The sequence below is a fragment of the Artibeus jamaicensis genome, unplaced genomic scaffold (assembly GCF_021234435.1).
Source record: "Artibeus jamaicensis isolate MK-2021 breed Jamaican fruit bat unplaced genomic scaffold, CSHL_Jam_final contig_452, whole genome shotgun sequence".
NCBI lineage: Eukaryota > Metazoa > Chordata > Mammalia > Chiroptera > Phyllostomidae > Artibeus > Artibeus jamaicensis.
In genome coordinates, this window is record NW_026521837.1 from 17,679,433 (window position 1) to 17,707,301 (window position 27,869).

At 38.1% G+C, this 27,869-nt stretch overlaps 1 protein-coding gene and 1 non-coding gene across 3 annotated transcripts in view; both read right to left on the bottom strand.

Annotated features, from left to right (window-relative positions):
* PPP3CA (protein phosphatase 3 catalytic subunit alpha) overlaps positions 1-27,869 on the bottom strand; it is a 309,226-nt gene that overhangs the window by 79,571 nt on the left and 201,786 nt on the right. For both annotated transcript variants that reach the window (XM_037151912.2, XM_037151913.2), the window contains exon 3: positions 1,012-1,136. In XM_037151912.2, coding sequence (XP_037007807.1) covers positions 1,012-1,136 — 125 coding nt within the window. The remainder of the gene's footprint in view (positions 1-1,011; positions 1,137-27,869) is intronic.
* On the bottom strand, positions 10,184-10,288 carry LOC119054099 (U6 spliceosomal RNA). The gene has a single exon (XR_008391844.1). It is a non-coding gene; the product is annotated as a U6 spliceosomal RNA (small nuclear RNA).

Sequence of the window (27,869 nt, forward strand, 5' to 3'; positions counted from 1 at the left end):
TCAATGAGATGAAGTAAATTGAGTAACCAAAAATATAGTATGTTTTCAAAAACAAAAACTGGTTATGAATTATATAATTTTAATATTAAGCTGTTCCTTTAGTAAATAATTACAATGAAAATGCAAAAATCCAGACCCTGTCTTTTATGACTGTTATAAATACCTGACACTGGTGTGAGGCTTATGTGCATTTGAATTCTATCTTTCAGTAAGGGAAATTGTTTTTCTTTTTAATGCTTTTTTTCTGAGAATACTTATTATCAGCTACTACAGCATAAACTGTTTCTTTAAAACTTATTTCTGGTTCAAACATTTCTTTTAATACATTTTAATGAACACTTTCAATGTATGACACCACGTTAAACACCAGGAAGAACAAACATCTGACTCAAATAAGATGCTTGCCTTTATTTTGAATGTAGTTTCTACCTACCTTCAGCAGATGGGAGGCTGAGGTGGAACCTCTACTGAAAGGTTACCTGCTTTGTTTCAATTAATGAGCTTAATAAATTACTCCAGTTAGATGACAGGTGCCAAAAGACAAAACACAGCACTTGTAAGTGTCCTCACACATATTTACACACACAAACGCAGACACAGAGAAACACTTGCACTTGACTATCAATTGCCAAAAATTGCTTATTTTCTCATAATTATAGGCATAACCATGCAAGCACATTCCTGCATATTTGAGCAACTTTAATTAGTTTTCTCAACAGGGAACAGAATTTTGTAATGTGAATACGATGTGATTTTTGCAAAGTTGCAAATATATAAAAGGTACAACAGCCAAAATACTACTTTCAGCCATTTCCTTGGCATCTCTACATATTAAAATAGTGTATGTGAATCAACTGAAAATAGGATACGTACTATCCCATAAATTAAGTGTTTTCAAGTTCATTGCTACAACTAGGGATTTCCTTAAGGCAATGATATTTACCACTTCTATTTCACTAAGGTACTGCTGATCCATTACTGAGCAGCTAAAAAGAGGTGATGTGGACTTACTTCGATACTGAAGTATCCTCTGTCAACATAGTCCCCTAAGAAGAGGTAGCGAGTGTTGGCAGGAGATCCCCCCACTTCAAAGAGCTTCATCAAGTCAAAGAATTGTCCATGGATGTCCCCACAAACTGAAAGAAACACAGAAATTAATTTTATGGTCCCATTATTTTAAGACTTGCATAAGAGAATAAAATTACAAGATTGTAGAGCCATAAGAAATTCAGAGGTCATCTTAACCAAAACATTATCTCCCAAAGCAGGAAGATAAGACAGAGATTCCTAAGTTATTTAGTGGCAGACCAGGCTCTAGCAGCCAGGTCTATTAATTCACAGAGTAACTGGAAAAATAAAGATAATAACAATAATGGCCTTTATTATTACGCTTAACCATTCTGCTTCAGACACTGTGCTAAGAAATTTATACACATTTACTAACAATACTAACAATGTTGCACAATAGATATTTCCTTTTGTAGGTAAGAGATGAGGCAAAGAATGGTTCAGAAATTTGACATAATCTATATGCAAAGAAAGCCTGAATGTAGAACTACTACATGTTATTGCCTCTTGAAGAAATAAGAACTGTTGATAAGTATCATACAAACAGTAGCTAATTGAATCTAAAATGTCATCAATTATAAAGTACATCATTATACAAGGGTGGGCAAAAGTAGGTTTGCAGTTGTCTGTATGGAGAACACTACATATAATACATAATAATATAAGAATAAACTCTGATTCACATACAACTATACACCTCCTTTTGCCATCACTGTACTATGTACCACTGAGAAAGAAAAGAATTCAATTAAATTTAAATTATAGCCCTGGCTGGAGTGGCTCAGTGAACTGAGTGCGTGCCTGCAAACCAAAGGGTCGCCAGTTTGATTCCCAGTTGGAGCACATGCCTGGGTTGCAGACCAGGTCCCCAGTAGGGGGTGCGCGCAGAGGCAACCACCCACTGATGTTTCTGTTCCTCTCTTTTTTCCTTTATTTTCCTCTCTCTTAAACTAAATAAATAAAATCTTTGAAAAATTATAAAGAAGCACTTTTTATAAAATGAACTTTAATATTAGATCTTAAAAACAAAAAAATAGTAAATCATGAATGGAAAAAATCCTGTAAAACAGAATAGAAAAATAAATCACTAGGAATTTTTATTTGTTACCTTCACCTCTCACTTCTCTTTCAAACCAAAATTCTCAGCTGTCGTCCCTTCAAAACCCACTTATTTAGTACTTATTATTTAACTTAACTACTTTGAAAGCCCTAAAAAATATTATCTCCATTATACGGAGAAGAAAACAGTGTGGCTAAGAGAGGGTAGGCAAGGTCAGTGTGAAACAGAGACGATCCAGGGTTTAAATTCAGATTTGCCTAATTCAAAGCTTTTGCTGTCAAACACCATGTTATAATATTTTTGATATTTTATGTTTTATATATGTATAGGTATTTAATATTTTTAAAGCTTTGTGATTAAATAATGACTATGATGTGGCTGTTTCTTGAACACTAAGAGGTTCACAAAATGAATATACCAGTGACTAGAACCTTACCTAAAGGAGCTACTGAAAATTAAATGTGTTAATATTGTAATAGGCTTGGAAGAGTTCCTGGAGCCTATCAGTTGGCCAAAAAGTCCAGTTGTTGAACCTATGCACCACAATGTTCATAGCAGCACAATTTACAATAGCCAAAAGCTGGAAGCAACCTAGGTGCCCACCAGTAAATGAATAGATCAAAAAATTGTGGTACATATACACAATGGAATTCTATGCAGCAGAGAAAAAGAAGGAGCTACTACCCTTTGCAACAACATGGATGGAACTGGAAAGCATTATGCTGAGTGAAATAGGCCAGGCGGTGATAGACAAATACCATTATATCTCACCTTTAACAGGAAGCTAAACAACAAAACAAACAAGCAAGCAGAATAAAAACAAAGACACTGAAATAGAGAACAGGGGGAGAGTGACCAGAGGGGAGAGGGAAGGGAATTTAAGGGGGAAAAGGGGAGGGATTTTGAGGAACAAGTATGAAAGACACAAGGATGAGGACTAGGAGGGGAGAAAATGGGAGGGAGGTGGGGAGCACAGGGCGGGGAGGGGCTGGGATGGGAGAAATACACACAAAAAATGTACTTGAAAAATAACTAAATAAAAAATTTTTTAAAAAGTCCATTTGTTTTTTTCCCCATTAGCTGGCTTTAGTCGTGCTTAGTTGTTTTTAACTTCATTCAAAACAATTTTGTTAGATCGCATTGTGACAGATGTTGTATCAGTGTGCATTTAAAAAAAATAATAAAACTGGTGAATTTTTGTGTAGCCATTTTAATATCGAAGATGGAAGAAACAGGCAACATTTTTGTCATGTAATGCTTTATTATTTCATGAAAGGTAAAAATGTCACTGAAACCCAAAAAAAGATTGGTGTAGTGTATGGAGAAGGTACTGTGACTGATCAAATGTGTCAAAAGTGATCTGAGAAGTTTCGTGCTGGAGATTTCTCACTGGACAACCTCCACAGTCGGGTAGACCAGTTGAAGTTGGCAGAGATCAGATTGAGACATTAATTGTGAACAATCAACATTTTACCATGTGGGAGATAACAAACATACTTGAAATGTCCAAATCAATAAAGTTATTTGTGAAAATGAAAAATGTGTCTTTTATTTTATAGGAAAAAAACAAATAAATTTTTTGGCTAACCCGATAATAAGAACTTGATAAATGGCTACCTCTCTGTGATGCCATGGCCCCCACCCTCCATCCTCTGGTACCCACAGAGAAGTACAGTACAACAAATGCTGCCTAATGAGGCAAGCCATCCGCTTGGTTGTTTACAGCATCCAATTCCCCATGAGACTAGGCCTTTTGTCCTCATTGCCACTTGGTTTTAACAGCACTTCTAGAACATCCAGGCTTTGACAAAGTTATTTTACACCTTCAGAGCAAGGCAAGCTCATCCTTCACAGACATACATCCCTGCTTCCCGCACTCCCCTAGCTTCCCATTATTTGCTTTTCCTTTCCAATGGAACACTGCTGGTGGGGGGGTTCTCCACTGGGGGTCAGCACTGATAGAACTATGTTGTTCTAAAAGCACCCCAAGCACAGAACCACAGGTAGGTAATAGAAGTGGTCCCCACTGCTGTTACACGATGTTGAATGGACTCTGGCTCCTGCTACTCTATGAAGGAGTGATGCCCTGTCCTCAACAGCCCTGCTCAGCGCCTATGGCTTCTTGAATGGAGTCAATCCATCTCATATTTGGTCTTCCTCTTCTCCTGCTCCCTTCTATTAATATTTTGGTAACATTACTGTCTTTTCCAGAGAATCTTGCCTTTTCATGATGTTCTGAATGGAGATAGCTTCAGTTTTGCCACTTTTACCTCCAGTGCTATTTCGGACTCAATTTGCTCTAGGGCTGGTTTGTTTTTCTTGCTGGTTGTCCAGGGTATCCTGAGCGCTCTCCTCCAACATCATATTTCAGATGAACCCATTTTTTCCTATCAGCCTTCTTCACCGTCCAACTCCTGCATCCTTACATAGTATTGAATAAATGGGAATGTGAGAGTGTGGATGATCTTAGCCTTGGTCTCCAATGACACACCTTTGCTCTTGGCACTCTTTCCTCATTATCCCATGGTTGTGCTTCCAAGGCTCAGCCTTCTCTTGATTTATTGGCAGCAATCTGCATCTGAATCAATGACTGAAACAAATTAGGCAAAATCTTTTTTTTTTTTTAATTTTATTTATTTACCTTTAGAGGGGAAGGGAAGGAGAGAGGGAGAGAAAACAGTTGCTTCTGTGCACCCCTTGAAGGTCCCTGGACTGGCCTCACCCTGAGATCAAATTAGGCAAAATCTTTAACAACTTTAATGTCTTCATTCTCTACGTTAAAGTTGTGTGTATCTTTTGCAGTCACAAGGTTTGTATTCTAGCTGTTCAAATGCAGTCCTGCTTTGAGACGTTCTTCTTTCACTGTGATCAGAAGTCACTTCAAATCAGTGCTACTTTCTTCCCATAGGATGGTGCCCTCTGCATATCTTAAGTTATTGCTATTTCTTTCACTAATTTTCACTCCTCCTTCCCTTGCGTCTAGCCCAGCTTTTCACAAGATGCTGTTCTGCAAACAGATTAAACAAATAGGGAGATAAAATGCAGCCTAGCCTGACACTGGTGCCTGTAGGAAACCATTCTGTCTCTCCAAATTCTGTCCTGCTAGCGGCTTCCTGTCCACAGCACAGGACAAATTTACAACCATCAACATAAAATCACAATAAAAGACCATCACTGAAGTGTACCAGCACTCCTAGTTTCTATGAAAATAGCCTTCCATCTGACTGCACATTCTAAAAAATATTATGTTATGTACTTAGTAGATTATCAACAGAGCTGTACATATTTCCATCAGCAATGTATACAGTTAAGGCATTTATTAAAATTGGGACATTAAAGATAATGAAACAAAACGGTGTTTCTCCCTCCCTAGAACACTGTGATCCCTATGCATTAGCAAGCTGACGTGCCACAGCATGACGGCTGTTTTTCCCATGAGAAGCAGTCCTCCATTTGTTTTTACACCAGACAAGTGAGAAGGAGGTGCACTGAGCAGCTGAAACTATTTTGGTGAGAAGGTGGCACTGTTATCATTATCTCGTTCTCAGTTTTTTCCCTCCTAAATGGAGTCAATGTGTCAGTTTTGAATGCAGCTACGCTAACATCCTCAGGACAACCAAATGGTCAGAGTGACCAACAGCCTGTTATGCTTACACATTCGTACATTTCTCCCTTGTACTATCAGGAAATAAACAAAGTGTGCCTGATCAGTCAGCTACTAAGTAGTACCTATGCAAACAATTGCTTTTAAATAATTGCCTTTTAATATTGCTTCCCTTCCCTGATGACTCTAGCCTACATCAAATAAAATGCTTTTGGAAATGACTGTCATACATGAGTGGCATCAACAACTTTTGATCTATGTCTTCTGAAGGGCAATACAGAATTTTGAAGTAGAAAACTGAAAATAACATACAGAAAGGATCTGTCTTTATTTCTTAGGGAAGGGAATAGTCTTTCCTTCTAATATCATTGCCGGAGAGCTCATGATTGAGCTTTGAAATCACCATCTAAGGGGGTTCCAGTATGTGTATAAAGCCACCCACCACAAAGGAGGGATTATTTGGAGATTAGTGGTCAGTATAGCAATTAGGGAGTCATTAAGCAAGTTTAAGACTTCATTCACTGTAGATTACAGCAAAGTCCTGCCAAAGAGAAACATCAATAAACAGCCAGGGCAGTAACAAGGGGCTCTTTGTAGTGAGCTGAGTAAGGCCTTGTGATCTTCAGGCTGGACAATGAATTAGTCACAGAGCAATTCTATGAGTCCCTAAAACCAGCACACTGCTAAGCACCAAAGATAATGGCCAGCATGTTTAGGACAAACAGACCCTTCAAAAGATAATCTCAGGGAGTGGAAGGAGGAAGCTGGAGAGATAACCACAGCCGGGACCAAGCCTTTGCCTTACGTTTCCTCACTCGAGAAATTCCGCTGACTCTCCACTGGGAAGGGGTCAGTGTTCCAGACAGCCAGCGTGCATGTATCATAGCAGTAATTAGGTATGCATGTCCAAATTACTTTAGTGAAGCTGCAAATAAGTGCATCTACGTTGTAACAATTGTTTTTAAGAGAATTCTGTTGTTTCTAAGTTCACACTGAAAGTTAAGTTACTACATTAGAATTATAAACTCTAGACAGTCATCGTACTTACTAGGATGAAATCTCAGTATAACTGCTATACAACTGATGGCTTTTTAAAGCCCTCTGATAAAACTGTCATCTGTAGAAAACATGTTTTAAAATGTAATATAAAATATGTACTTTCATATAAAACTACTTAAAATAGATTTTAATGAATGCTTGGACTTAAACGTTGGTCCTGTTTACTTGCCTATAAAAAAGGAAATACAACAAAAAACCTAATTGCATCAGTTTCTTCCTAAGCAAAAATTTTGTCATAGAATTCCAGGTTAAGGAAAGCTTGTAAGTTAGCATGCCTGAGGACAGAGGAGTGGTTGTTAAAAACAAACAAACAATAAAGTGCAAGTGAAAAACAGATTTTTAATGGACCAACATTTCAAAATTGTACCAATATTATGATTTAGAAGTCAAGTGCTTTTAATTCTTGCCTATTTATTTTTCTATAAAGAACTTTTAGTTCCTCCAAAATACTGGCTTTTATTATCTTGGAAGACTTGCATGAAAAAGAATAACTCCTACAAGTTTTTCCAGCTCATATTAATCTAACAGGTTGTAATTTTTCTTTTAGAAAAAACGTTACTGAATCACCAAGCGATTTTCGCCATTAGAGTTCCACTTTACTTTCAGCTTCATTTACTTCAACCCGATTATTTTTCCACAAGAGCCGCATTTTCCCGAGACAATAAAATTCCTAATGTTAAGGAACCGTCATTATGTCTAATTCTCACCAAGAGGGGATTACCTGTCCAATTTATACACTCGGTTTTTGAATCCTCTATCTGCCACAACTTTTTGTTTTTCAAAATCTGCAATTTCACAGAGAAAGATTTTGCATTTAGAGGTTTTGTTAGAGGTTAAACACAGTGGGTATCACAAGTACATATCTGTTTCCTGCTGGTGATAATCCAGGATTATGTAACCTTTAGTGGGTGATAAATTCAAGCACAAACCAGCCAGAACAAATATATGTAGGTTATTAGCAGAATGTGTAAACATCTGCAATCAGGCAATTATTGAGATAAAAGTGAGTTTGTTATAGCTTTCACTTATCTCTAGAAATCTTCATCAACTATAAAGTAAACTAACCCAGAAAAAACAGGGGTGTAATTCACTGAAGAGGTACACTTTAAAATAATTCATATTATTCCCATAGTGAATATTATTTTTCAAATGTTAAATGTGCTAAATACTTTGTAAAATAAAATGTAAAATAAATTCTTAACCAGGGAACTGTAGTTTGACAGTAACAAACAATAACAAAAAGTCTTTAAATCAAGTAAAAATTTGCTAAACACAAATTTCGAGGATTTTAATAGAAAAAAAGCTATGGAATTAAACACAAAACAATAACAGCATCAATGCAGATTAACAGCCATGATTTCAAGCATTTATTGATATTTATAATGCTGTTTTCCAAGACAGACTGTGTTGGCACGTGTCAACAAGAAATGTAACGGGACAACTGAAAGAACAAGAACAGACCGTGTTAGAAAGGACAATAATCACAGCAACCACGAATCCCCTAAATCTCAGTTTATTTCTAATCAGATGGAAAGAAACTAGATTACTCTGTGTTTTCAAACTATTTTATAGGATCAAGCATTTACAGCACGGTGGTATATCCACAGTGTATTCCAGTCAATAGAAAAATACGTTACTGAAACTTTAACTTTTATTTATCCTAAAGATGAGTGTTCTTGTCATTGAAATTATTTTTTGAAGATTTTTTTCCCTTCATGGCTTGAATGCTTTACAAGATTTTGCTTAGTGGAAGAACTTAATTATTGAATTAGAGTGCATGTTTTTCCATCCGTTATCACTATTTTTCCATTTCAGCAACAATCCAGACTTTAAGAAAGCATCTATCTAGTAAGAACTCATAACATCATGGAATTATTTAAGTCATTATTTTGGCTGTGATATTAATAAAGAGTAAGTATGTGCATGTATAATACAGTGGTATTTAATTAAATTTGGTCATCACTCTGTTCATGTGTCCAAGTTTGGTCAGTCCTGGAAACTATTGGTTATTTGACATGTGGCTTCATTTACACTGTGTAGTTCACTAAACTCTTGATTGTCTTCACCAGTCTATTGAGAGTACTGGATAAACAATGAGTTGATTTAATTTCAGCCAAATGTAAATAAATTAGAAAAATTGTGTACTTATATATTGTTATTTATAAATGAATGAATTGTCCTCTTTACCTTTTGAAATATATTTACCTTTTGAAATACTGATTCTAGGTTTCAGGTGCCCATCAACTTCCTTCACGGCCCTGAAAGATGGACTCTACTGTAACCATATATGGGGGTTACAGAGCTGTGCCTTATGGTTTCTGTCATGGGCCTTCAAACCTATATTTTGGGATTAAAAAAATGTTTGGTAGTTGTGGCCACAGTATTCTTTCCGTCTGGCTTTTTGCTTTTTTCGGGATGTGTTATTTCCTCCCTGGGGAGAGGCAGCACAGTGTGCTGGTTCAGAACACAGACCCTCTACCGAGACCTCACAGTTTCACATTAGTTTGGGGGTTTGTATGTGTATTCCTTTTGATTGAACTTAATAAGCTCTGGCCTCTTAATTGATCATTATTTTATTCATTCTCCCTGAATCAGCTTTATTATCCATGGAATCCACGGACTACTCCAATTTGCATTTCCCAGTCTCTTCCTTTCTGTGGGCACACTCCACTCTTTTTTTTTACTACATTCCTTTCGACTGTGGCTATCTTGCCACTTGCGTAACTAGGACAAGATACTTCATCTTTGTAGGCGACTGCAGATGCCTCATCTACAAGGGCTTCAAAATAAACCTGTTTTGGTGAGCTTTTGTTAACTAAATGAATTAATATAAGGGAGAGAAAAAGCTTAACATGCTTATGGAATGCAGAACATACAGGCCCAGTGTGAAATGGTTGATGCGGCAGCTGTTCCAGAGGTCGTCTCCCCAAGAAACATCCTAAAATGTTTTGCCAGATTTAGACAGATGACCTAAGTTCCTGTAATCAGTGTCGTCCTAAATAAAACACACAAAAGGTTGCTGTGTTTTTTCCACTTTTTATTCAAATGCTATCTTATGTTGAAAGCTGTTAAGGCTAAAATCAAATAAACTAGGTCTCATGCTCCACGAGTGTCATATTTTAAGACTGGAAATATCTCCGAATGACTTTAGCGACATTACTAGTCTTTCGGTGGGTAACAACACCATGCCAAATTTCCGGGTAGTCTCATTTTCTTCTTTTTTAAATAAATCACTTTTATTGTTATTTTATTACAGCTATCCTTGTAGTGTTCCTTTATAAGAGGAACATGTTCCACGGCCGTGTAAAGGTACAGAGCAATGTTTTAAAGCTGAAAGTGACAGAGTAAATAGAAGAAATACAAGGCGTTTCACCACATGGATTTTTTTCTTAAAAAAAATGGAACACTTCACAAATTTGCGTGTCATCCTTGCACGGGGGCCATGCTAACCCTCTGTGTACCGTTCCAACTGTAGTGCAGGTGCCGCTGAAGCGAGCAGCGAATGGGTTTTTAAAGAGCTGGCTCTGACTAGATTTCTGCAAAACTCAGTTAAGAAAAATCGTCTAAGTAGGAAAAAAGTGAATCATCTCTTATTCTTGTCATGATACTCCTCCAATTTTAACAATTGAAAATATTATGTTATTTTTAATACTTTTTTAAACTCAAGGAAAATAAGTTAATGATATTTAATTCTAGAGTCCACACATCCATCATTAATTTGGTGGCAATGATAGGCAGTAGGGATATTAGGAAGGGTTTCTGCCTATCACTGACTTTCAAGTATTCAGCTATATTTGTACCTAATAGTAAGGGGAAGAAAGCTAATAAATACTCTTTCTATGAAATAATACTTAAATGATGTAATAAAAAGAGAGATTAAATGAATTAAACGCTATTATTTCCTCAGTAAAAATATATAAGCTTATTTGCTGTATGAGGTATATGTGGAATGGATGTGCTAATTCCTAACTGAACAACTATTAAAAAATATATGAACAACTCAGACATGTTAGAACATATTCATTTAAAACTCAGTTAAGAAAAAGTATCTTCTGGATACTAAGAAGGCAGCAAGGTTATCTTTACATTCTGCCTAGTTTCCCCTCATCTATCATTTCCTTATCTGTCTTTCATTAAGCAGATATTCAGAATTATTTATTCATTTATATATTCTAAAAAATCAATAAAACATTTACTAGATGTGCTGTATTACAAGGATGAATAAGTAATATCAAAGATACAACTTTTTACTTGTGTTCAATTATATTGGGACAATAAAGAAGTGGAAGGCATGAAACTTGATCTCAAGAATTTTACAGAATACTCAAGAGGACATACATACACAAAATAGTAAAAACTTATTGGCTTCCTGTCATGAGAGTGTTATCCTCTCCATTCTGAAACTTCCGAGTACCAGTCAAGAAAATGGGTTTAAGGCTTACGTCTCCCATAAATATTTTCTATGGACAGTTCATTTTATTGCTTGTTTACTATCTGCCAAATTTCTTAACAGAAGCAGGAGAGTATATAATTTTCTAAAAATATATGTCAAATTATAAATACTTTACATTTACTTTTAGTAATGTTTTTATTTTGAAATTTCAAATTACATTAAGGTATGAGATTGTTTTATTTATTCAAAAGGAGTATCAATCCAAAACTTTGAAGACTTGTAATAAGTTATCTCAAATTTCCATTTCAGATATTCATTTAATCAAAGACTTCTCTTATGGAGATAAATGATTTTCATAGTGACAGAAACCATCAACTTTATTTATTTCTAAGAATAAGACTAGGAGTCACAGTTACCTAAACTGATTTGAATCATAGCATCCATAACGTCTTTGTATATTTTGTCCATTTACATAGGTTCTTGCCTCCAAATGTGCATGATAATGTCATATGTTTTTGCTTCTTCAGCATTTGACAAATATCTAACTAAATTAGACAAAGATCATGTTTTCCTAACATGTTACATATGACATATAAACTGAGTGATCATGGGAAATTAACGCAGGTGTTTAGAAAACAGAATATAGCTGCTAATCATCATAACTTGTGATTCATTAGTAATCATAACTTCAAATTTGGGTTAATTTTCATCAATTAAAAATGATGAATGTTTGTTTTATAAATATGAATTGCTAAAGAGACCAATTAGGGTTGTCAATCAACTCTTTTCCTTTGCCTTGACAAAATATGAAAAAATTTAAAAAGCATGTTCATACTGTGGTGAGTTATTAAATTGATTTTTACTAGGGAAGTTTGTTTTATAAAATCACATAAGTTCAAGTTACATTTCCTTATAGATCTACTTCATTAAATTTCCAGAACTTTTCCCACCTTCTATAATTCCTTTTTAATGTATTTTAAATTAAAAATTTTGATGTTCTTAATACATTTAAAATGTGAGATCTGTTATTAATCACAAATTGAACTACATCTTTCTAAAGGACACCTGAACTATATTATGATGATTTGATACCTTATACGGAGAGTTCACATGTTAGAGAGGAAAAATTGCGACTAATCCTATAAAACAGACAACTTCATAAACTAAGATATTTTATTCAGTCCTAATTAGCAGGTATTTATTAAGTACCTCCTATACGATGGTTGTTCTAGAATTTTAAAAAAGTTAATTCTTGAAAAATGGTAGAAAGACAAGATTACATCATTATAAAATAATTAAAGAATAATATGTAATTTTATAGTAAAGGAATATAAATACTAATCCCATTAAGAATCTTAAGGTATACATGGGATATAATACATATAAATAAGGACTAGATAGGGCTTCCGACTGCTTAACTGCTCCTAATTTGACCTTTCATCAGTAATACACTGACCTTTGACCATGGACTCACTCTTGCCTCTGGATGTGGGAAATGTGGATGACTAAAAAGGTTTTGGGGGGGCTAGCCTAGAGGTCCCTTAACATTTCAAATGTCTCAGAACTAGAGAAAACAATAAAACCTAACTCTATTCTCTGTTTCCTACAGATGTTTCCTGGGAAGTGGTAAGAGGCCAAAAATATGGGACTACTATCATCCTTTCCTTCTGTTTCATAAATAAGTAATTTTCCTCTCAGCAGTGCTAAGTCACCCTGACCACCTTTGACCTGCCCTTGCCAATACTAAGACTGGGCAAAGCCCAGTGTGATTCAGCTCACACATTGGCTTCAAATGTGTTCTGCAGAGCTCCAGGGTACAAGAGAAGAATTAGCATCATATTACAATGAATGACTACATTCATTCATTCATTCATTTATTACCTTGGAGGACCACATGAGGCTTCTTTCTTTCTCTCTCTCTGTGTATGTGTGTGTTGGGGGATTAGGATTGGGGGCAAGATAGATCCTGCTGCTTAAAACTTCTTCAGGAGTCCTACTGATGGAGAGTCTCACAGGAAATTAGTAATTATGAAAATAAAGGTTGGCTAACATCGTTAAGGAAGACTCAGCTAAAGGGAAAGGACTTGCAGTGTTGATAAAATTTGCAGGAAACTGAAAATAAGAGAAAGGGATCTTTATATAGAAAGGTGGCAATGAACCAGAATAAGTGGACTGCAAAAACTAAATGAACAAATAAAAGGACCAGTTGAAAGGTATATGTGAAAGAGCAGGAGACATATCATAGTAGAAAGGCGACACTAGATTATAAGGGGACTTGGGCTTCAGTATGAGATGTTTTATGAAGAAGGAGAACAATTCCGGCAATGAGAGATGATGAGTCTGACGGCTTTATGGGGAATCCCATGACGTAGAAAAGTTGAAAGCAAGGTTGCTTTCAATTACAGATCCACTGCAATAATACAGTCATAAGACAATGAGGTCTAGTGTTATGAAGATGACAGTGGGAAAAGATAAAAGGGTCCAGAAAGAACATTCTTCTACACCTATACAACTATTATAAATTAAATAGTAAAAGAAGTCATTCATTTGTGCTCCAATTCAATAAATATTAAATGCCTGAAACATTCCTACAATATCCCATTGGGTAAGACTCTAAAAAATGTAACAGAACAACTTAGACATAATCGATCCTCTCGTGAAGCAAGTGTGTAAATGAGGGACACTGAACTAAATGTACTGGCAAGAAAGGCAGAGATTTTCTTTCTCCTTTGTTCACTGTTATATTCCTAGTGCCTAGGATGGTACCTGGGTACCATATATGACAAGGGCTGTCCAGGAAGTATCCAGCCAGGTAATACAAAAAACAGAGACATTTATAGAAGAAGATATAACATACAAGAAACACTGTACATAAGACAATGACTCCTCAGTCCTCTTCAGAGTAGGCACAGGGGGACCTCACACATTTCTCCCAACTGCTATCAGCTGCCCTGTTGTATTTTCCTGAATCTCATCAGTGGTGTGAAATCAATTCCATTTCAAAGGTGATTTTAGTTTTGGGAAAATCCAGAGTCACCTGGATGATTTGATGTTTCACTAAAACACTCCACACGAGACATGATGCGTGAGCGGGCATATTGCTGTGATGAAGCTGCCAATCACCAGTTGCCTACGGCTGCAGCCTTCTGAATCATCTGAATAGTTTCCACAGAGGAATGTTCAACCTTAGAGCAAAATTTGATGCAGACTCACTACTCTACTCACTCAGTCATTTTGAGTGTGATGACCACACAGTACACATGCTCACTCAGTGGTGTCTATAGCCCCCACTGACTAGTACAGTGAAGTCATCATTTTTCTTGCATGCACATTCCAGTCCACTCTCCTTGGCTGCCATGTTACACTGATGTTGCAGAAACCATTCTCATTATATTAACAATGGATGGACTTTTTCCAGACAGACCTTGCATTTGTTAAATAAATGAATGAACAATGCAGTGGGCATGGTGGACTTGGTGAACTTACCTGGAGGATATGGGACTTAAGCTGAAACCTAAAGACTGAAAAGGAGTTAGTGACTAAATGGTGGGGACAGGAACAGGGGCTACTGCTCACAGCAGAAGACACAACTTGTAACATTTAAAATGTGGAAGATCTGCAAACTTGGAGACTAGGTAAGAAATGGAAAGAGATGACACTGTAAAGATCAACAAAGGCCAGAGAATGAGAATTTTATCATCCAAGTTAGGAAGTCTGAACTTCACCCAAAAAGGAGCCACAGAAAAGATTCAGGCAAGAGGCAATAGTCTATCTCACCTCTGGGAAGTCACTGTATCTATCTCAGCTTAGGCTTCCTAATGTGGAGAGTAAGGCCAACAGCAGCTACCAGGGCCAGTGACTGTGGGGATTAAATCTGATAATGTTGCAGTAATTGGCCCAGGTTAGTAACTCAAGATAAGGGAAGTTCCACAGCTCTCTTCAGCTTCTCTTGAATGGAGCTGCCCCACTTTATAAATGATCACAATAATATTCCAAAGTTAAAATATCATTGGCATCAGCCTGGATAAAGAGTTTAGTGTGTCTTATATGAATATTCTGCCTCCTTTTTGCAATGCCAGTGAATGGGGACCTGATGGCCTTAACAGCAGAGTGCAAACAAGGTCCCACTGCTTTCTTATCTCTTTTCACATGCACTACTAAATCAGAAAAAATGGCTGTAGAAATATTTGAAAAAGAAATTACATATGAATAAATTATATAGAAATTACTATTTTGGTATCGAGTAGCATATTTTTATTAGCACAGTTTAAAATTTCCATCATTTATAAAGTCCCTTAATTGAAATTCATTATTAAAGTAGCTAAGTATTCACAGGTTTCTAAATTATTAATTGATACACACGACACTTTCCACTGTTTGTAAATATAATGTACTTAAAAGGAAGCATGAGTGTCAATGTTTATCTTAAAACAGAGAATCAGAATTCGTAAGTAACAGCCTCGAAGACAGCACAGAGGTTTAAATGCTTGTTAGAACACCGGTGGAAGGGTATAAGACACCACAGACAGGGCTGTCCAACCTCTTGGCATCTCTGGGCCACAGTGGAAGAGTTGTCCTGGGCCACACATTAAATACATTACAATATGTAATTGTAATGCAGCCTGCAGGCTACAAATGGACACCCCTGCTAGAGTCTTAAGCTACATGAAAGATCTGCTCCCAAGAGTTTTGGAAATCTTGTAATTAACAAAGGTTACCAAACATAGTATTTCCCCATATAATGCAGTGAAATATAAGCCCTGGCTTCATACAAAAATGGATCTGGGCTTCAATGACACCTCCCTAACTTTCACTCTCATATCTGCTTCTTTCTGCACATTGGTCTTATTTTCTGCTACTATGGTTATGCCTCACTCTGATCATCCTCCAAATCCCATCCTGCTGGGATGCTGAAATGAGAGGTGGATCCACCAAGTCCAGCAAAACTGAGCCATGGAACAAGTGTGACGGGCTCCCCGCCGGTATCCTGGCCAGTCAGTGGACACCCTAAATCAATCACCGTGTCCACCGACTGGCCAGACCTGGCTCAGGCATCCACTCCCCATTGTTAGTGAGGGTAGTGCAAAGCCAGTAATCAAAAGAAGTATTCCCGCAACCACAAACAGCATTTTGTACATTTTAAAAAGGCTGAAGTTCTTGTACTTCTGTTTACCTTGAAGATCATTTCAGTAGCCACTCTAGTGACTTTTCTAAAGTTTTAGGTTCTCATTTGAGCAATGTTGGCAGCACCTGGAACATTCACTGAAATACTTTAATATTCACTTTGTCTAATATCTCCACCAAATTTATGATGAATAAATTTATATTACAGACCCAAATCCCCAAAGAATATGACATTCTACCCTTTAATTCATCTAAAGCCTTTCTAAATCATCACCTCATCATGTCCTGATTCCAATGAAACTGGCTCTCTTCACATGGACATGCTTTTTCAAAAAATATATACACGCAGATATACAGGTAAACATACACACAAATACTTAACAAAGAGAAAAGTTAAAATGAAATCCAGACACTGAGGAGTCTGCTAGCCTAGTGCCTGAGCTAAATTAATACATGTGTAATGAACACTCTGAAAGGTCAAGTCTTAGAATGTAAAAATTGTGAATGCCAAGACTCTACTCTTTCTTACTATATCCGATGATGTCCAAAGTATGGTGAAAACATTTTAAGTAGCATGACTCATGTCTGTGAAGATGGCAGCAGTTTTCCTGCAAAGATCAAGTATTAGAAAGGCATGGAAAACTGGACACGAAGCAACTACATAAAAACCCACTTAGGGGATGATCTAATCTTAAATTGATTCAAATTCCTGTAAGGATTAGAAAATTCTACGTTAAGTACACTTTCCATATTTCTCTTTCCATAGTTGTCATTAATGTGGTATTTACAAAAGGCTTTCTGACAGAGATACGAAAGGATGAGTTTTTCAATATTTCAGGCATATTGCTTCTAACTCACAGTCAAAGTGCTCATTTCCCAAAGTGGTATTTGGGAGATCAAGACTGCTTGCTCTGGAAATACTGATGGAACAGACACCCAGATAATCATAATGAAACTGTGTGCGATGCGCCTTTTGTTCAGAGTACCTCCCAGCACCTCACAAACCTAATGAACTCACGCTTACTTAGTCAGCAGTGAAGTGCTCAAGAGCAGATCATGCCTCTTGGTTTTGCAGAGCAAATTCTTAGGTGTTTCAACCAGAAAATAAACACATCTCCGTCCTCCGGAGAATTCAAAAGCATGTTACGTAAACGAAATCTGTTCGTTGGAAATTGTCCAAGCAATCAAAATCTACAATGCTGTGCTTATGAAGGCTGTTAAAACTACATTAACACCTCGAAGCTGTTAAGATGTTGTTCTGTTCCGTGTTTGAGAAAAGGCACTTTGAAGAGTGGACAGGATCCTCAGGGGCAAGTTTGGGTTTTACAGCTTATGCCTCGGTAACCTTTTTGGTACTGCAGGATCTTTCGGAGGTGGGTCCAAATTTTCTCCCACAGAGAGCTGAAATCTTGTTTCGTCCTATACTAGCCCAAAGATCTGGTTTGGGCTGTATTACTTTTTCACAAAAAACAGATCTCTCATGTCCCCACTGCTATCCTCTGCTGGGACATACGTTTCCTCCACTTTGAACCTCTCTGATACTCAGTAATGGCTTGAACTATGTCCCCCAGAGATATGTTCAAGTCCTAACCACTGGTAACTATGAATGTAACTTTATTTGGCAATAGAGTCTTTGCAGATATAATCAGGTTAACCTGAAGCCACACTTCATTAGGGTGGGCCCTAATCCAATACGACTGGTGTCCTTATAAGAGGAGGAAAATACACACATGGAAACACAGAGGCCTTGTGAAGACTGAGGCAGAAATAAGAGTCCTGCTGCCACAAGCCAAAGAAGGCCTGAGGCTACCGGAGGTAGGAACAGGCCGGGAAGAATCCTCCCCTAAGGGTTCCAAAGAGAGTATGGCCCTGCCAACACCCTGATTCCAGACTTCCAGCCTCCAGGATTATGAGACAATACATTTCTGTTTGGTTGAAGCAGCTCAGTTAGTGGAACTTCATTGTGGGAGCACTAGGAAATGGAAGCACTAGAGTTATTATTCACTTATTTGAAATCTACTCACACACATGAGTACACAGAAATGTTTTTACTTCTTACACAAGCTCATGCAGTATTTCTAAGCATTTTAAATGCTGAAATTCAATGAATCCTCAAATATCTTAAGAGGAACACCTAGTATTCATCATTTCCCAGACATGGAATTGAGAAAGGTTAAGTAACTTGCCCGAGCTGGTAAGCAGCAGAGGCAAATTCACACCCGGGCAGTCTCCCTGTGACGCTTACGCTACCCAGGATGCCCTTGGTGTCAGCCAGCACATCTCTGCCACGCAGAGAGGACTTCCTACAGCCACAAGTGGCCAAACCTTATTGCAAACTATCCCTCACAGAAGATGTCTTGGGACACACACTTTTCCAGTCTTCCCTATTCCAGTAAGAGGTAGGTTATGTGCTCCGAGAGGTGACATAAAAATCCTGCACAAAATGAAGATGAGAGGAGCCTGGGTTCCAACTCAACACTTTGACAAGGTCCTGTAAGTTTTAGGTGACTGCAGACTGAATGTGTGGCATGTCACTCCATGTCCTAATGCAATAGTTTGCTCAAAACTCCGTATTTTTTAAACACACACCAACAAAACAGAATACCCTAAGGGAATATGGTCAACATGATTCTGGGTCATGAAAATACATTTTATAAGAAAAACTGGGGCTTTCTGGTTCAGGAAACAAAATAGCAAGACAGTAATTGTTCTTGAGAATTTGAGAGGCTTCTGTACAACAGATGAGCTGTCAGGTTTATTTTCTGGGTTTTTGAGGGCAGAATGAAGGCAAATGAGTGAAAGTTACAAAGAAGCCTATTTGTCTATTATATTAAAAAAGATTCATTTCTAATGAGAAAACCATTCACAAGGGGATGGCAGGCATGATGAGTTCACCCACACTAGAGATATTTAAGCCAAGTGTAAAACACTAAGTTGTTATTGTTATTTCATCATATCCCCGTGTCCTCCCTTCATCTTCTCTCTGATTAATGATTCTCTTCACGTAGGACAAGTTACTTTGGGTAAACAACTTGAAAGCTGGCTCAAATGGCAGCCCCCATTATCTAACTATTAGTTTCCTAACACTATGAATTTTAAGATAATGGTCTAGTTACTTAATGTTCTTGTCTTTAAAACTGAAATAATAATATTCCAGTTTATAAGGCTGTCTGAGGATTAAAATGCATAATGCTTTGTGACTGTCACTACCAACTTCAATGACCTTAAGAAAACATCATTTATAAGCTACACCAGTATTTTAGGTATTACTAAATGAAACAGTTAAACAATGACATGTTTTCTTATCACTGAAAGCCTTTATTTTATACTTTGGGAGAGGAATATCGGTTAATATACCCTGAAACCTTTCCACTGACTTTGACTCATCAGAATCCTTTTGCACATGAGTCACTGGTGTTTGTCCACAATCATCATCACCCGTGCAGTCAAGAGGTTTGTGATGCACTGTTTGTGATACCCTGTTCCAGCATTACCGCCAGGACTCTGCTGCTAGCCTTTCTTGCCTGGTGCTCGACAGGCAATGCTCTGCCTGTGCGTTGGTAAGAAAACATAATAGGCCTCATCAGATTATGGTCATCATTATTTCTCAGTCTGGTAAAGCACACGGCCTTTGCTTTGTGTGAAAACAGAAAATATCAGACAGTCCTCCAGGAGAGAATATTTTCTTTTCTAATTTTAAATGTATACGTACTTCACTATCCTGTTTCTGGGCCTTCCTACCTGGTAACGTTTAGCTTTGATGCCCAGTGGTATTTCTGAAGACATTGTGAACAGCAATTAAACCCAACACATGTGGCTCCGAATAATGCCCATCACTCAGAGAGACACGGTGTAAACAGCCAGGACCGACTCAGTGCGTGCGCATAGCAACAGCTATGTCATGACTGCTGTGTGACTACTGTTTGAGCAATGACTGCAAGACCCAGGCAAACTTCAGAGAAGTTAGAATATAAAAAGTGTGCACTGTAGAACTGGTAAAATATGAAATGGTTTGATTACTGTATTGCAGTTTTCCTCAACTGTCAGGAAGTGTCTGAATATGCACTCCTGTATTTACATAAAAGGAGGACTCAGTAAATACCGGCTTCACGGAGTAGAAGCTACTTCCCTTACAGAGGGGATTTTCTGGTGTGGTCCGGACAGTACAGGACTGCTAAATTACTTTCTGAACCCATGATATTTTCATCCCAAAGCAATTAAAAAGAAAGATGGGGAAGGGACAGGGCATCTGGCAGGTTATGCCTTACAATGCACATAAAGACACATCAGCGAAGGTGTGAGGACACAGCGGGTTGTCGCTGTGGCTGAGGCTGGCCGCTCCCAGGCCCTGTGCCCACCTGGCGTGAGAAGGCACGTGAACATGTCCCCACTCACCCGAGTGTGCCTTTAGGGGGTCGGGTCACTTCCACAGCTCTCGGTGGATCCCCTCAGTGCCACCCTCCCTTCCCCACCTGACCAAACCAACGGCTAGGTCTTCCTGAGCAGGGGTGGGCTGGAGCCCTTTGGAAGAAACGAGCCACCACCGTCTCTGGTTTAGGTTCCTGCCTGTGCACTATTTCCTCTTTTCATCATTGCTGATCTTACTATTTTCCAACGGTCTTCATCCCACATTAGTTTTAATTGGTTGATGTGATGCCGTGCCCTCTCCCCCCTCCTTCTCCTGATCTATGCGTGTCATGAGGATGAGAACAATCCACCACTCTCCAGGGGCTGACGGCAGGCATGCGTACATTTGGGAAGTTCATTATAGCTCACAGCCGTCAGTCCTCAAGGGAAAAAAAATAAAATCCTGCCACAAAAGAACAAAACAAATTAGCTCAAAAGAACAAGGACTTTGCCTTCGCTGTTCTGTGTTGGATAGAACAGGTTATTAATATGAGCAATTGTATTTCCACTTCTGTACAGCTGAGAACTTACTGATCTTTAAGCATCGCTTACACCATGCTACTTTCCTGGGCAGGAATAATCAATGGTTGCCTTTTGACTAAATGACAGAAACCCAAATTTTCTGTCACAGCACCTCGACATCCTTTCCTCTCAATATGGTCTGGTACTATCCCATTTCTTCGGCCTCGTCTCTGGGCCATTCCCATGAGAAGTGGCACTGTGGTGGTTCCAGTCTTCAAGTGCATAATTTTTGGACAAGTAACTAAACCCCAGTGGATTTCAGAGTTCTAATCTCTAAAAATGAGGGCAGGACATCCACTCATTGGCTCCCTGTGTGATGTGATATTTCATCACCATGCATACTATGTGACGCACAGTACATGTATATTAATGGTATCTAGAAAAAACATTCCACTCTGCACTCCCGGTTCTCTGAAATCTTATCAGGCTTGCTCTTCTACTACTCATTCTATACTTGTAATAAGTACATATATAATTCTATACAGTTATGTATATATAAGGTTACAGAGCAACATCATACATGGTCATAAGGTTGCTTACATATGTTATCATATGTGGTTAATAATTTCATATTTAACATAATATGAAACTGAAGTGAACTGAAACTGTATGAATTATATGAAAATAATGTAAAATGATTTGAAAATCTGACATACTAAAAACACTTTTAAAGAAACCTTTCACAGTAAACAGTCTAAGTATTAGTGATAAGTGAGAGTCTTAGATTCAGAGGAACTGTTAAAGGTAAGGTGGCTGGTTAGGGGCAGGGCCTGGCCCAGGGCTCTCATGATTCCGTGCACAGTAACATCCACACATCCCAGGCTTAACAAGGTACTTGGATGACAAAGATAGGCTTTCTGTGTCCCTTACGGCCGCCAATATTATGCCTTGTGTTTGCTCCTTATGGGAGCTCAATAATATCTTGTTTGATCCCTACAAAGAATACGGCAACTGTGCGAACAGTGCTTTAGTGGACCTGAGCAGAGCCCTGCTGTTGTTATACAGTAGAAGAGGTCCTGCACCCACGCAGCAGGACTTCTGCTTGTTGTCTGTCTTCACCCTTTAAGTACTGAACAAATAAAATAAAGACATTAAGGTAACTTCATTCTGTTTTCCACTGGCTTTGAGTTTAAATCTGTCTCAATGGCTCCTATTACTTGGGAAAAAATGCCAATGTAAGGAGGACAATACATTTAATTCTCTAAAGTCTTTAAATTTTCATTTTCCCTTATGGTATTTTTAAGCCTTCGGGCGACATAACATTACTCTATAATTGCAGGTTTATGTCTTTTGCATTGCTTTTCCAATGAACTTTACATAGTACTTTCATATTTGACTAACAGAGATTTCTGACTAGAAGTGAATCATTAGGAGTAGGAATTTCCTGTTCTAAGCAATTTATTTATTAGTTACATAGCAGGTTTTTTAAAGGTAATTGATATTTATCTAAATCTCATTCACGCGATTACTTCTGAAAACGACCATTTGTCTTCAGTAAAGTGGAACTCATGATGTATTTCTCTTTGCAACTTACTTCTCAAACCCATATTTATTTTAGTATATATCCATGCTGAGTTCTGAGTGCAGAATTCAGCACTAATGACTTCATAATATCCTCATTTGCAAATTACTACCCTTTCAAGTTGCAGATCCCAGCAGACAACTAAACTGTGTGCCCCACGTAGATTCCCTGCCACGTTAACGGCAGGTACACGTTGGCAGTCCGGAACAGCTCTCTTCAGGGGTACTCAGAACATCAATCATGAACTATTAGATGCCAAAGACACCTTCCTTCCCTTCTTCATCCCTCTTTCAGTGCTACCTTTCCTGGATGTCATGCATCAACTATGTGAATCAGAATAACATGGAAAAAATGTGCTCTAACTTGTGTTTTTACTTAGGAAGAAAAAAATTCAAGTTTGACACTTTTAAAATTGATTTTAGACAGAGGAAGGGAGAGGGAAGGGGAAGAAAAGAAGGAGGGAGGGATGGAAAGAGAGAGAAACACTGATTTGTTGTCGCACTTTTTGATGCATCCCTTGGTTGATTCTTGAATGTGCCCTGACTGAGGAATGAACCCACAACCTTGGTGTATCAGGTCGGTGCTCTAAGCAACTGGGCTACTTTGCCAGGGCCTCCAGTTTGAGACTTTTTTAAAGACACTTTTAGTAAAAGTCAAATGTAGCATGATGAGGCCATATACACTGGATTATAGAGAGAGAAGTCACGCCATAACTATCATGTAGATAGTCTGCAGCTCTCAGAGTATGCAGTTACGTGTACAAAACTCTCTAGTTCCAGATTTGGTGCTCTATCATAGGAGTCTATGCCTGATTCTGACATACAAGGAGGGGCCAGTTACTGACTTAGAAGCGGGGGGGGGGGGGGAGCAGTGATGTCATCTGAGCACCTGAGGCAGTAAGAAAGGAGGAAGCTAAGTATTGTCCAAACATATCACAGGCTTTCAAAATGAATAACAGTAACAGCACTGATAATACCTATTACTCACCCAGTGAGTCTCAAAAGGTCTTTACTTCTCTAACTAAAGCTAATTAGTCCATCAGTGTTTCCATGCTGAATTTCTCAAGGTTCACACTCCATCATTAATTATTTACCCTGCCTCTTATATTTCTGACTTCCCCTTTTCTGCTGGTTCTTTCCCTTCACCTGCACACATCTGAGTCTCTCACGGTCAGGTAGTCTTTCCTGGCCCTGTCACCCTGCCATGCTATTGTGGTACATCTCTCCTCAGTCGAGATACCCCAAAGAGTAGTCCGCCGTGAGTGTCTTCCCTCCTTCCACCCTTAATCACTCTCAGGTGACCAGAAAAGGACTGTCCTGTCCCAGGCATTCTCCTCCACTCCTAGGGACAGTTACTTCCTAATTGCCAAAACCAGCAGGCACTCTTGAGTCTTTCTCTTCTCAACTTTTATTAACACTAGCCATCTTGGTCCATTCATGCTGCTATAATAAAATACCAAAAAGGAAGTGGCTTATAAACAACAGAAAAGTATTTCTCACAGTTTCAGAGGCTGGAATATACGAGATCAAGGCACCTGTAGATTCAAGTCACTGGAAGATTTGGTGAGGGGCCTGTTTCCCGGTTCACAGAGACAGCCATCTTCTTGCTATGTCCTCACATGGCAGAGGGCGCTAATCCCATTCATGAGGACTTCACTCTCGTGACCTAAGCACCTCTCAAAGACTTCACTTCAAACTACCATCACCTTGGGATTTAAGTTTCAACATACGGATTTGGAGGCACACAAAAATAAGTAAGTAGTAGTTTTCCTCTTACTTTTCTAGCCACAATTTCTCAATCTTCTCTGCTCCTCTTCTTTTGGTTATTCCTTAAATGCAGGCATTATCCACAGGTTTGTCACTATCCCCTCAATAACCTCCTGACTTTAGCACTGACTATATAATCTTCATGATTTCACCACTGCCTATATAATGGTAACTGCAGAGTAGCATCTCTAACTTGGACCTGTCGGCTGAACTCTAGAGAAATGTACACATAGCAGCTAACTAGCAACTCTGCTGGGTTGTCAGCTAAGATGCCCACATGCAGCCTGCCCAAGATAAATCTGTTGTCTTCTCATGCAAACCTGTCCCCACACACATGAGTATATCCTATGTTGGATGGTGGCATCACTGCCTGTTCAGTCACACAGATTTGTTTCAATGTCAGTGTCCTCTAGTAGACTTTGACAGTATTAAGGGCAGAGGCCTTAATACACAGGCAAACTTTTGTAGACATTATGGGTTCGGTTTCAAACCGCTACAATAAATGAGTCATCCTCTTTTTACTGGTGGAAGGTCTTGCCTCCAATGTGTAGAAATACAACATGTGTGAAGCACAATAAAGCAAAGCACACTGGAACAAGGTGAGCCTGTATTTGCCAATCCTGTGCCTGAACACCCTAGAAATGTAAGTGCTCAATAAATATTTTGCACTAAATAGAAGAATGAACACGCTACTCATTCCACCCTAACCTACTTCCAGGTGTTGCCCGAGGTTGATTATTTATGCTAACGTAAGCGCTTTCGCAGTGTTTCCTGTGCCGCCATGTGTGTCTGAACAGTGGGGCTTCTGTGCAGGGTTCCGTACTGCTGGCGCTGTTTCCTCAAATTACCCGACCACAAACCAAGGTCAGAAGTATTTTATATCATGAGCCACTAGAAATATACATCTTTACAGACAAACAAAAGGGTTATGGATACTTTCCTTAATTTTGTATAGTGAACTGACATTTTCTTTCTTATTTTAATTTTTCGCATCACAGTAAACACTAGACTGATGGCGATAAACTGCTGTCACATCTCACGGACCGCGTGTGACACACACTTAGACCCTGTAGAGATGGTGTTTTTAAAAGTCCTAAGAAATTTAAATTTCTGAATTATCTAAGCATGTCTCTTATTTAACACTTAACTATAAACGTTATTGAAAAACATTTGTCATTTGTCCAAACTATGGGAACATCCATGTAAATAAGTGAAAAAATTACAGAATATTTAAAAACAAATAACATACTACTTTTCTGAAGTTCACACATTGCTTCAAACTATTACAAATATGTGGAGGTCCATCCCAGCTTAAATGAATATAGAGAAAAGCATTTTGTTTACAAGATATGACCTTAAATTCATCAAAAATGTTATGTTAAATGTGACTAATATCCTTTTGAACTATGTTTCATATTTTATTTGATAAACCTTTTATAATAGGCATTTTTCAAAGTAAACTTCTACCTGGTCCAGATGTAAGTATCAGGAACCTAAACTTAGAATCACTCAAGTTTAAGGAATTCAAATTCAAGTACTCCATGCACATTTAAAGCTGGAATACTCATGTCTATGAATCTTCTGTGTTTTAGTCTCTGCCACTCTACGAACTTCCTAAGAGTATCTTCTGTGATTCATCCCAAAACAACTCAAAGTGTAGTTAAGACTGCGTAGAACCGCTGCAACAAAGATACCATCTATCAAGTGTTGCTGCAGGTCAGGCAAAACAGTAGATGATCCGTGTCCTTCACAATGGTCACAACAATCCCCAAGGTCAGCGCTAACCTGTTTACAAAGGAAGAACTAAGTAACGAACATGATTCAGGCATACAGTTAAGAAGTATAGGAATCAGTAGCAAAACCAGAGAAAGAGCACATTGTATCATGTATTTACTATCTGCCATACATTGTGCTTTACATGTGGCATCTCATTTAATCTGTACGCCATCCCTCTGGGACAGGTACTATTTGTTTGCCCACTGTTTTGCAGATTAGGAGAATAAAGCTGAAAAGGGGAAAATAATTGGTGCAGGGCACACAGCTATTAAGTGGTATACCTGTGGTATGAAGCCAATTTCTCACAAAGTCTAGACTATTTCCACAGGGCTCTCTGTTGCTAAATAAATGTAGTGAATCGTTAAAAACTGGTAAGTACTAGATTTAGAATTCAGGGTTTTTCTTTTCTGGCAAGTAATTTCCCATTTCCTCAATTCTTTAGAGCATGCAATTAAATTCTGGCTTAATTTCCTTTACAGTCTGTAAAAAGTTACCGTGTTATTAAATAATTTAAAATGAAGTTGAAGAATATGGGCATTTTTCAACAATGCCATGAGTGAGAGTTTCCTGGCTTGCTGTAGTGTATGATCAAAGAATTCAGAAGGATGCCTTGTATCTGAGAATATCAAAGGCCACTAACTATAAAAAGACACAGAGTTCTTATTACGCTGAGGAGAAAAAGCTGAGTCCACTGAAATACAATACAAGAATGTTGGCATACAGGTAATTCACAGATATTATTACCTTTGCTACTTGAAATGGAACCAATCTAAATTCTTTCCAAGAGCTATTCTTTTAGAAGTGTAATACACTCAATTCATTTATTATAATCACCACTTTCCCTGCTTGGTTGTCTGCCATACTTCACCCATACCTACACACACACACACACACACACACACACACACACACACAATTTACAGATTCGGATCCCACATCCACATATCACGCTCTTTCTCCTCTGTAGCTAATTACAACCCATACCATAAAATAGTTAGTGTTATCATTTTTAAAACTACAAGATGAAAATCAACTGAATTATCTATCCAAGTTGTCACAAGTCTCTAGTTAGTGTGAGAGCAGATGAACATTTCCAAAATGTATTCAATTAAGTAACTTGATGTCTTCTACGAAGGTCCATGTTTCTGCCTGAAGTAGACTCAGTCTGGTACTTTAACTGGTCTGGGGCACAGTGCAGGCAGTATCAATCCCTTCTTAAAATACTCACCTCAACTCTCTCACCCAAAACATCTACAGAGGAAGAACCCTTTTCCCTAGTGTATTTCAAAAGCCAAATTATTATTGAAATACACTGAGTTAAATCTCATCGTGGTATCAAAATATCAGGCCTTACAAAATTTTTAAATGCAGCTGGGAAAAAAGTTTCCTTTGAGCTAGAAATGAAATACAAGTAAGAATTAGGAAAAGTGAGTAAGATTTGTGAATTATCTGACTCAAATTAAATGCATGGTGTTTAACAACTGGATCAAGGTAAGTATTCCCATTTACAATCTGGTTGCCATAAGAAAATACATTAGACTGGGTGGCTTACGTAACAAAGACTTATT